At 48.9% G+C, this 10,552-nt stretch overlaps 1 protein-coding gene across 1 annotated transcript; it reads right to left on the bottom strand.

Annotated features, from left to right (window-relative positions):
• Nucleotides 1-280: 280 nt before the first annotated feature.
• Nucleotides 281-10,229, bottom strand: LOC104276024 (F-box only protein 18-like; the record flags this gene model as incomplete). The annotated part of the gene is made up of 11 exons (XM_009872171.1): nt 281-400; nt 1,429-1,563; nt 2,455-2,561; nt 3,290-3,415; nt 4,039-4,236; nt 5,357-5,432; nt 6,490-6,611; nt 6,773-6,872; nt 8,379-8,515; nt 9,281-9,367; nt 10,142-10,229. Coding segments are annotated over 11 exons (1,296 nt in total), but the record flags the coding sequence as incomplete, so codon positions are not given.
• Between the last annotated feature and the right edge of the window lie 323 nt (nt 10,230-10,552).

The following is a 10,552-nucleotide window of genomic DNA, read 5'->3' as shown; positions in this document are numbered from 1 at the left end:
TAATAATTAAAAAAAAAAGCCGTCTTGTCCGACACAGTTTACAAACTGCATATTCTTCTGTGCAGTGATGCAGCGCAGGCCACGCTGACCAGCTCTTGGAGAGCAAGGCAGGTGGAGAAAAGGTCCCACACCTCCTGGCGGAAAGCCTGGAGGGTTCCTCTTGGAGTTGGTCCAAAAGCCTCACTCCAGCGTCCAAATGATTTTGGAGCTGGTGAGTGACAATTGGCTTCGTGCTGCACTCGGGGCTGCAGCCAAGGCTCTGGGGAGCTGGAGACCTTCCTCAGAGCTTGCCGGGCTGTTCCTGAAGCACTGGGACAAACGTGAGCAGCGTCAGAGGGCCGAAGCGCTGCCGCGTGCAATCGTGGCAAAGGTAGCCACCCGCATCCCTGCTGCCATTGCTCTGCAGGGGGAAAGAGAGGAGGAGATCTAAGAGGAAGGCTGGAGGAACACAGCCTTCAAGGCTGGAAATGGGTTTAAATTGAAGGAGAAGGGGTTTAGGTTGGATCTGGGAAAGAAATTGTTGAGTGCGAGGGTGCCCAGACTCTGGACTAGATTGCCCAGAGAGGCTGTGGCTGCCCCCTCCCTGGAGATGTTCAAGGCCAGGTTGGATGAGGCCGTGAGCAACCTGGGCTGGTTCAGGGCGTCCCTGCCCATGGCAGGGGGTGGATTAGATGATCTCTAAGGTCCCTTCCAACCTAACACATTCAAGGATTCTATAACCTCTTGCTTCCAACCTCCCTCCCAGTCAGGGAAGAGAACAACGATGTGCCCAAAGCATCTCCTGCAAGGGACTGGTTGTTTAATAGCTGGACTGGTTGTTTAACAGCTGCTGAAGAACAAGGCTTTGCCTTTCTTAGTGCTTGTGGTCCTTGCTGATGGTTTGGAGCCATCTGCTCTCTCTCGTCCTGGACGTGGAGCTCCACTGACTTCCCTCATGCTCGCTAAGGAAGCGTGGCCTTCACGGCACCCTCGAGCAAGGATCTCTCCCGGAGCCAGGAGGCAGGATCACAGCCAAATATGGACCCAAGTGGGGTGAGTGGTGCTCTGCTAACCTGTGGCCTCGGCAGGGGCTCTGAGAGTGAGATCTGGGATCTGACACAAAACCCCCAAAGTGGCCCCAACCTGAGACCATGATTAGTCTGAGGTTAGACTGGTTAAGCCTTGAGTGGGTCTGTGGGAACTGCAACACCCAGTCACCCCCAGTTATGAATCAGGGTTGTGAGTAGAAACAAAGGGCTGGGGAGCTGTGGGCAGGAGATCCAGCTACGGGACATTCCCTGCTCGCTTCTACTAAAGCTTAGCACCGAGGTCACGCCTCCCCGGTGCAACAGCTCGGAATGATCACAGCTGCCCTGTCAGCGACCCGAGCGGCTCGTGAAGACTCCCGATTCAGAAACATCATCTCAAGAGCTCAGGCAGGGGACGTACATGAGTCAAAGGGAGCTTCTTCACCACCAGCCTGGAGCTGGACTGCAGAGTTTTCGTACACTGTGGTGCAGAACAAGTGCGGGTGGTCTCGTTCTTCACAGCCTCGGTCATCAGCTCTACCCGAAGGAAACGCTCCTGAGAAACAAGGGAGGAAAAAAAAAGGGAACAACGGCTGTTAAGCTGAGATACTGAAAGAGGTTGCTTCACATTTTAACTCCCTGGGAAGTGACTTGCAAAATTATGTTTGCTCTCATTAAGAAAATAACAAATGAAAAAAATCCATGAAAAAACCCAAACCTCTGGTGACAACAAAAACCAAGCAGAAGCCAGCAGCAGCTGCTGAGGAAGGAAGTGAAGTAAGAGCTGGCAACGCCTGCAGACAGAGAACAGGGACTGTACGTGCTCACACTGAGACAAGAAATCAATATCTGTGGAAGACAACACCTGAATGCAAGGACTGTGGAATAAAAAAAGCTATAACCTTGTGTTTCGCTACTGAAATCCCAGTGCAGAGTAGCGTGAACGAATGGAAAAGAGGGATCTCGGCTACTCTGGTCTATGCCAGCACAAGCCAGGGCATAGTCCATGCTCAGGACGAATCTCAGGATCAGAGTGCATCTTAGGAAAATCCTCTTTTACTCTCCTCTACCACATGTCCCCTCTCTCCAAACATAATAAACAGAGATGAGCAGATTTTATGAGGGTGCTGCCTCTCTCGGCACCTTTTTAAAACTGGCAGCAGCCCATCCCAACTGAGATGTCACCACTTTGCAGAGCTGCACTGAGACTCCAAATGCTAAGGAGACACCAGCGTGCCTGGAGTTTGCCCTCCCCGGCCATCGCCCGCTCGGCCTCCGGAGCACTCCCACATCAGCTGAGGAACTGCTGTGGCTCGCAGGCAGGAGTGCACAGCCAGATGGTGTGTGATGAAGACTTGTTTTGTCGCAGCCTGTGATGAAGTGCAGGTATCGGGGCCCTAAAGTGCCGTGCTTGAGGATTTGTTTACATTGGCAAAGTTTCACTTACCCCAGCCAACACCAAAAGGTTTTCCAGGGACTTTGACAGTAGCAAATACTTCTTGGCGCGTGTCACTGCGACATAGAGCAGGTTCCATTCGTCCTCAGGGTACATGCCTGGAGGAAAGACCATCAATAGCTTGAGAGAGGAAGAATGAATGGCTCTGCCATTCTTCCAGTGCTTCAACTTCTACTTCTGGAAGGACACTCAGTGCTGCTCTGCGAGAGCAGGAACTTGCAGAGCAGCACCCTCCTGCATTTGCCGTGCGGTTCCTGCCACCACCAAGAGCTCCCACTTCCTTCCACCTTCCTCCCAGAGAGGGTGTGGAGTCTCCTTCTCTGGAGACATTCAAAACCTGCCTGGACCTGTTCCTGTGTGACCTACTCTGGGTGATCCTGCTCTGGCAGGGGGTTTGGACTAGATGATCTTTTGAGGTCCCTTCCAACCCCGAACACTCTGTGGTTCTGTGTGAAAGGCAGAAACGGCTCATTGCCACGTGTTTTCCCACCTCCCAAGCACAGACTTGGCACTGGAGGAGTTTCTCAGTCTCTAGATTCCCTCTGCAAGCTCAGTGGGGAAAGACCAGCTCTCCCAAAGAGTGAACTGGGGCACCAAAGCAGTGTCTTTCCCAAGTGTGGAGTTGGTCTTTCTCTTTTGCTAAACAGCTACGAGCTAAACTGCAGGGATATTCCCCTGCCCCTACGTCGCTGTGAAGGCGACAAGATCAATAATGACTTGGGCAGCCGGTAGCACTTGGCACGACCAAGAAGCACGAGCTCGCAGGACGAGCTCCGCTTTCCCACTTTGGGATCAGGACAGGCACCAAGCAGAGCTGTTCCCTTACCGATACTGAAGTTAGTTCTTCTCTGGGAACTGTCACTGGGACATGGCACTTTGGCAAAGTCATCTGCAATCAGCACTGTGTCAAACTCCAGGCCTTTGGCTTGGTGGACGGTACCTACGAGGTAATCTGTAACCAGTGCATGTCGGCAACGAGAGGGGGAAGAAAAGAAAAAAAAGAAAAAGATGAGTCATTACAGTGATAATGGTAATTTTTAATTTCACAACGTGCCCAGCCCAATGAAATCATTTCACTCCAAGTTCTGATTTCATTCTGACTGCAGTTCTCCCCAAACACAAATCAGAAGAAAAGCAACTCTACCAGGAATCCAGGCTGCTGAAGCTGCCTGAGCGCCAGCCCCAACTCCCAAACAGGAACACTCTTTATTTGATGATTATTTCACTCAATTGCTTTGTTGCCTCCCCACATTTTAGTCAGCAAGCTGCAGGGCAACTCCTACAGGAATCCCCAAAAAGCAGGAAAAAGTCCTCGGGCTTTCCAACTGTATGAAACACTGTGTCCGAAGGTTTATTTCCTTCTAGCAAAGTCACATTAAATGATCTTCTGGTGGCAATTTGTCGCACTGAACTCCACATACACCCCAAAAGCTGCTTTTCAACTCCCTTTCCCTCTAAAAGACCGACTCGCTCTAAACTTAGTCATTTTGCTGAACAAGGTGGATTCACCACGGAAGCTGGATTGACAGACAGACCCGAATTCACTCCTCTGTCCAAGACACAGCTTAGCTTTACCTGCCAGGTCTTCTCGTGACACGTGGCTGCTCTCAATCTTCTGCACCAGCTCAGGGATCCGCTCTTTGTGCTTCTCCACGATCGCAATCTTCACTTCCAGGTCTTTGTCATCGATGCGCTGCGCGTATTCCTTTAAACCAAAGTAGCCCTGAGTTTCCTCCCATTTTCTGATGAAGGAGTCATTTATAACGAGGTTTGCTGAAGAAGAAAGCGGCAGATGACACGAGTTTATTCGACGGCCGCATATAACGGCATTTCTTCATTCTAAGCAAATTTCAGAGGATTAGGGAAGGGAAGGGTGGGGCAGTGGGATGCGGGGGCTTGGGATGTGATGGGTGGCTTATGCTCAGGCTTTTCTCTTTACTGACAGGGAACACCTTCAAAACTCAAGGCTCTCCTCAGAGTGGGTAGTTTCACAAAAGAGCACCGCTTTGAGACGGAGCGCTGGTGCACTACCAAGGGTGTGGAAGTTTAGGGAGCTCAGAGAGAGAGCAGCTGGCAGGCAGTCACCAAGCTCACTCCTTTCTCGTGCATGTGTCCTGCAAAATTTGCACGACCTTCGTCCCCAGAGATATTTGGAAACTGAAAGGAAAAGACTCTGAGCCGTCTGAAAAGACTGGGATATGACCTCAGAGCTGCTGGAGCAGGAGCTCAGGGCAGACACAGCTCCAGGGCCTTTCCAACCTGCATTATTCTCTTTTTCCTCAGAGGGCAAGGAGTTTTCCTGGAAGCTCACTTTACAAAAAACCAGTAACAACACACCCAGATAATCAATCACTTGAAGCAGTTCAGGAAGCTCTTTGTTTCTGTTCTTATATAACAACACTTGCCAGCTGCTGCCAAGACATTTTGAATGATTGACTTATTTCCTCGCTCATATCCACTAGCAAAAAGAAACCACGTGATAGAGGATTTAATGCACCAGGTTTAAAAAACAAAACAAACCAGGAAAAGCTTAAGACAAATGAACAATGATGTCAGAGGAGAAAACAGACGGTAAACAAAAAAATCCCAGTGTATGAGTTTACTGGGCTCTTGTGCTCAAGACAAGGCATGACAGAAGAAAGCTGGGTCATGCATGACATGGGTCCCACAATTTTGGCATTTCTGGTGCTAACACCAGCCACCAAAGCAGCCAAAACAGCAAAGCCCAGGTCACTACCATTGAGAAGTCAGTTTTCAACAGGTAACTGCGTAAGGAAATGTAAAATAAACCACCAAGAAGCGTGTCGTTTTCCATCACCGCAGCAAAAACTAAATCCTCTGGGTCACAGGGAGGATCACGCACGGCGAGAAGGGTGAGGATGGTTGTACTCACCTTTTTTCCGTTCATCCGTGGGTAGACTGAGTTTCCAAATATCATAAATCTTGCTCAGGCCAAAACGGGCGAGCCCCTAAAACGAATGAAAGTTTATTTTAACGTACAGGAGTAAAGGCGCTGCCTCGAGTTTCTTGAAAAGCTACCAGGGCCCAGTGGTTACTGGTTTGTTTTGCTCCATCAAAAGAAGCATCAGGCTGCATTTAGACTTATTCCAAACTCTAAAAGCAGATGAGGATCTCTATAGTGGGCAGCCAGTTTGAACGCTCACTGCCTTGTGATACGCAGCTTTCCGGTGAGAAAAAGATCCAGAACTTAAAATATCAGCCTAAAATTCAGAAGACCATCCTCAAACATATTCAGCACTAAGATAACCCTTCATTCTCTTTGAGCTTTTACATTTACTGGGTGCAGAACAAGATCTGAAATTAAACCACAGGTATCGACGACTCGGTTCCTCTGAGGCTGAAAGGTGGAGCCTTATCAAAAACTCCCCGCAATCCAAGCCTGGGAATTCCTGCAGGCGTGCACACACGCACATTCTCCTTCCTCAGATATGTGGGTGCTTCTCTGCAAATGAAAACTCAGTGCAAACCCCAGAACTGCTGCTCCCTCGAGGGCTAAACATTCGGGATTGCTGCAAATCCTCACAAAAAAGGCTGGTGCACCAACTTACCTTGCATGTATTGAGAGAGGCACCAGATTATCGCAGGGCTGGAAATTAGAAATGACCACAGCACAGCCCTCTGTGACATCCAGAAGCCCAAAGGCCACCTTCAGCCTCAACCACTGCCTTCACCTCTCAAGAAAGCTTGAAAAACGTTTATTTTCTTGGGGCACAGCCAACTGCCTTTTGCTGCTTTTTACACTCAGCTTGCAAATTAAAGCTGATTTTTATTTCCCTAAGGCAGGGACACTGTGCCACTGCTGGCAAAGGCAGCTGGAAGCACTCCATCCAGCGCAAATACTTGCAAATACTCTTCCTCAGCCACAACAGATTGCTGCTATTCTCCTGGAATATTACTTTTAAAGCTGAATGCTGCAGACAGCACCTATTTCAAGCCACATGTGTCGCTGCTTCAAGCGCTGACTGGCTCGGGGACGTAAAAGACACGTTGGCAATCTCCCCTTACCCCAATCACGTGTATTTTAATCGGTCTCCCTCTTCCAGTGAGTTTCACAGCGTCCTCGAACACGCTGAAATTGCTTCGCGATAAGATTGCTATCTTCCCTCCCATGCTGCCTCTCACATCACCTGCACGAAGAAATTCCCAGTTTAGCCAGAGCACTTAGAAAGCCAATCTCTAAATCCAAAGATCTTCATAAACCAGGATTAATCCGGATGTGTTTTGTTTATTATGCAGGAGCTCTGTAACTCCCAGTCACCGAACTGACAGACACACCGACATGACTTACCGTTTTGGTTTCCACCCACTAAGGTCTTATTCCTGACCCTCTTGCAGACATCCAGAATGGTCGCTCCAACGTAAGCTATTTCAGGGCCAAATCTGAAACTCTACACAGAAAAAATGAAGGAAACAGCAGGAAAAAGGAGAACTTGTTAGAACCTATGACAATATTGCTCCCACTAAGGTCTTATTCCTGACCCTCTTGCAGACATCCAGAATGGTCGCTCCAACGTAAGCTATTTCAGGGCCAAATCTGAAACTCTACACAGAAAAAATGAAGGAAACAGCAGGAAAAAGGAGAAGAACTTGTTAGAACCTATGAAAATATTGCTATATGTGGAACTCTACAATTCCCACCAATCTTCCGGACACCATTTCTCTTAGGAAAAGTACCCAAATGCCACCAAACTATTCCTAGAAATCCTGGTCACTCTTACACCTGAGGCAATAGGGACCGTGCTGTGAGATGTGACCACTGTACAGGGCAAAACGTTGATTCCAACCTTTCTGCTTCAGCAGCTGCCACCACCAAGACTTGTTTCCCAGGAAGTTAATGCGACGTGGCACAGCTGTCCTGCAAGCAGGGCAGGGACTAGAAGCGGGGAGAAAGGAGCCAGGCCCCTCGCTTCGCTGGGCTGCTGGAGAGGTGATAGGCTGAGGCAGGAGAGCAGGGCTGGGAGTTGCTCCTTATGGTTTCCTAACTTGTAGATCTGGAGTCAAAACATCGTGAAGTCAAAGCCCTGATGAAGATTTGCTAACACCATGATTAAAACCCACCAGTTCCCGGCTGAGCATGATGTCTCCACCAGCAGGGAGAAGCAGAAAACCTTGTTACTCAAAAAAACTCAAAATTCCCAAAGGAATAGGTCCTCTCTTCTATTAGCTATGAGAATTGTGTAGCTGTGTGGCTAATCAGGCCAAAAAAACCCATCAGGGTGAGCTTTCTGTTGGCACAGCAGCAGGTTAGGTAGCCCAAACCCTCTTTCAGGGCAAACTCAGACCAGATGAAGCTGCTCATGAACATTATGCCCTTGGCAGACAAATAGGACAGGAGATATCAGGGATAAAGGGATGCTGGTGGGACAGAGGTGGCAATGCTGAAGTTGATAGAGCGCCAGAAAAACAGGTTGTGTGTCCAGCCAGAAAATACATCCTCACTAATCAATGAGGTTTTATTTCAAGGAGGTCACCACCAGAACAAAATTAATCTTCTTGCTCCTAACTCCTTCATCTCTCAGCACAGGACTCGCTACTGTAACTGACTGGCAATATGAGCGAGGAGGAATTCTGCCCTTGCCCACTCAGCTGGAGCAGAGAACTAACCCAGAAAAGAGGGGATCTCCTTGAAATACACCATATACTAAGGTTTCTACCCCAGTACTCATTTCTCAAACCACTCGGCTTTCCTAGCGATGGGCTCACTCCACAAAGGAGCTCTGGCAGCGCAGCGTGTGAACAGCACAGCGCGCCACTGATCCAGGCAATGAGAACGCTCTGCGGTGACAAACTCCAGAAGTCTGGCTGTTGGATGCCTTCTGAAAAACGATGTTGAAACATTTCCCACCGCATTAAGGATCTGCCCAGGGAAGGAGAGCAGCAGACCTTCACCTTACCTGGGTGAGGTAGTAGACGTGGGTGTGAGGCACCATGTAGAGGGTGTTGACAGCGCCTCGGAAGGTGTAGATCTGCTGGTGAGGGTCTCCTACGAGGATTACGCCACATGTCTGCGACAGCACGATATCCACGATGGCTGCAGGAAAACGTGGGAGCATTAAGGGGGAGCCTGCTCATACACCAAGAGCAAACTGTCCAATCTCTCTTTTGCCTGTACAGAGGCAAGATCTCTTGCCTGATGACGAGGCAATTAGAAAGGGATCAACACGGCTGCTGGAGACAACAGGTTGGGGGCGAGCAAAGAGAAGCACGTAGCTGAGTGGGAGCTCGATGAACATCCTCCTACTTCAGCCTGATGGTATTTTTTCCTGGGCTGCCCCCGCACGGCATCTTAATCCTACACTTGTGAGCCCAGCAGAAACCCAGCATCCATCCCTGGTGAACACTACGGGAGTCAGGAATCCCAGAGTGGCGGAAGGAATGGGCAGGGCTTGCATCCAGAGCCAGGGTGGGCTCGAGCAGCTCTGCTGTTCTGACAGCTGAACCATTTAACGTGTCACCACTCTTGGAATAAACCACGTCCTCGGCTATGCTGGTGTTCTGTTTTTCTCTGTCAGCAGCAAAGCAACAGCCAAAGGGTCTGGGTGGCACATCTGGATGCCCCAAAAATCTGAAAGCTGCCTCTCAAGCTGATGCAGATGTACCCTTGCAGCCTGCTTACAAGCTGCCTTACTGAATCTGTAAGGCTCTGGGACCAAGCAAAGGGTCAGTTATGATGTTACAGCTGAGGGGCAGAATTATTTTTTAAATTGTGCTACTTCTCACAAACCCTGAGCAAATGAACAACCCCCTCCGGGAAGCGCTCAGGAAGGCTGCAACTTTGTCTCTTCTCACCACTGACCTGGAGTGCAGTCCTGCGCTTCGTCGACAAAAATGGCATCATATCCGGAGAGCTGAGGCTTGCTGAGCTGCCAAAGTTTCAAATATCCTGAGAGAAAGAACAAGGCAGGTCAGTGAGATGGTATTTTTCTCATCATAAAACACCATGATCTCTAAAACCAGTCCCTTTTAAAAAAAAAAAAAAAATGTTTCTGGCCCTACTTCTTGCTTGGGATTTGCATGACATTTGGTCAGGACATCTCTAGTGCTCCCAGATGTTGTCTCCCTTGGCTACAAGAAGGATTAAAAAAACCCCGAAAAACCAAAATCACCTTCAAAACTACCTGACTGCACTGGAAGAAGGCAGCTTTGCTGATGACTCCAAAATTCTAAATGCACAAAGAAGACTACGAGAAAGGTGGTTTTCCCCCTGCACGAGCTACCTTTGGCGCTACCTGCACACATGCCAAGAATCACAGAATGGTTTGGGTTGGAAGGGACCTTTAAATGCCATCTAGTCCACCCCCCCTGCAGTGAGCAGGGACATCTTCCACTAGATCGAGAAGCAAGAGGAAAGGAAGAACAAATCCTCGCCGTTAGCACTCGCTCACCCACAGTCTCACCTGTTATTTCTACAATTCTGCTGCCAATCACACACACATGAATAGTTCCACCATTTTCTGAGGCCAAACAGAAAGAATGAACAAACTTTCAGCCTTCAGGTCTGTTTTGAGCTCCCTGGCAAGCTACTGGCAGGAGAACGGGAATTTTGAACTTTTTGGTGCTTATTCCTGGTACCCAGCCAGAGGAATGAAGTACGAATTCGCTTATTTTTATCCTATAGCTCTTTATCTGAAGGCATCTGACATCTGTACTCTCTTACCATCAGAAGTTATCTTGTATTTCTTCTCTACATCTCCGTCCAGGTTCTTCATGTTGCGCCATATCTCTTTCGCCTCTTCCACAATGATCTGGAAAGACAGAACAGGAGGGCCTGGTTGGGTCACTGCAAGCAGAAAAAGAGCCCAGGCAAAGTAGATCTTCTCTGAAGCCTTTCTCCTCTTCTGCATCACTGACCAGTTAACTTCTCCTCAAACGCAGCCCCCTGAAAAGAAGATTTCTTTGGCTCAGCTATTAGGACAGCGTAATGCAATGCCCCCTAACTTCTGCACATTACCACAGACTTTATTCTGGCTTGCGAGGTGCCTAGAGGTATTTTAACTGAGGCTGTCAGTACGTTCTCTGCTAGAAATAACGGCTGCAAATTGGATTTCTGCTGCTGGACTGGATCTGA

The sequence above is a fragment of the Apaloderma vittatum genome, unplaced genomic scaffold (genome assembly GCF_000703405.1).
Source record: "Apaloderma vittatum isolate BGI_N311 unplaced genomic scaffold, ASM70340v1 scaffold18866, whole genome shotgun sequence".
NCBI classification, from domain to species: Eukaryota; Metazoa; Chordata; class Aves; order Trogoniformes; family Trogonidae; genus Apaloderma; species Apaloderma vittatum.
Note: the sequence above shows the minus strand (reverse complement) of the source record. Positions and strands in the feature narration are given on the sequence as shown.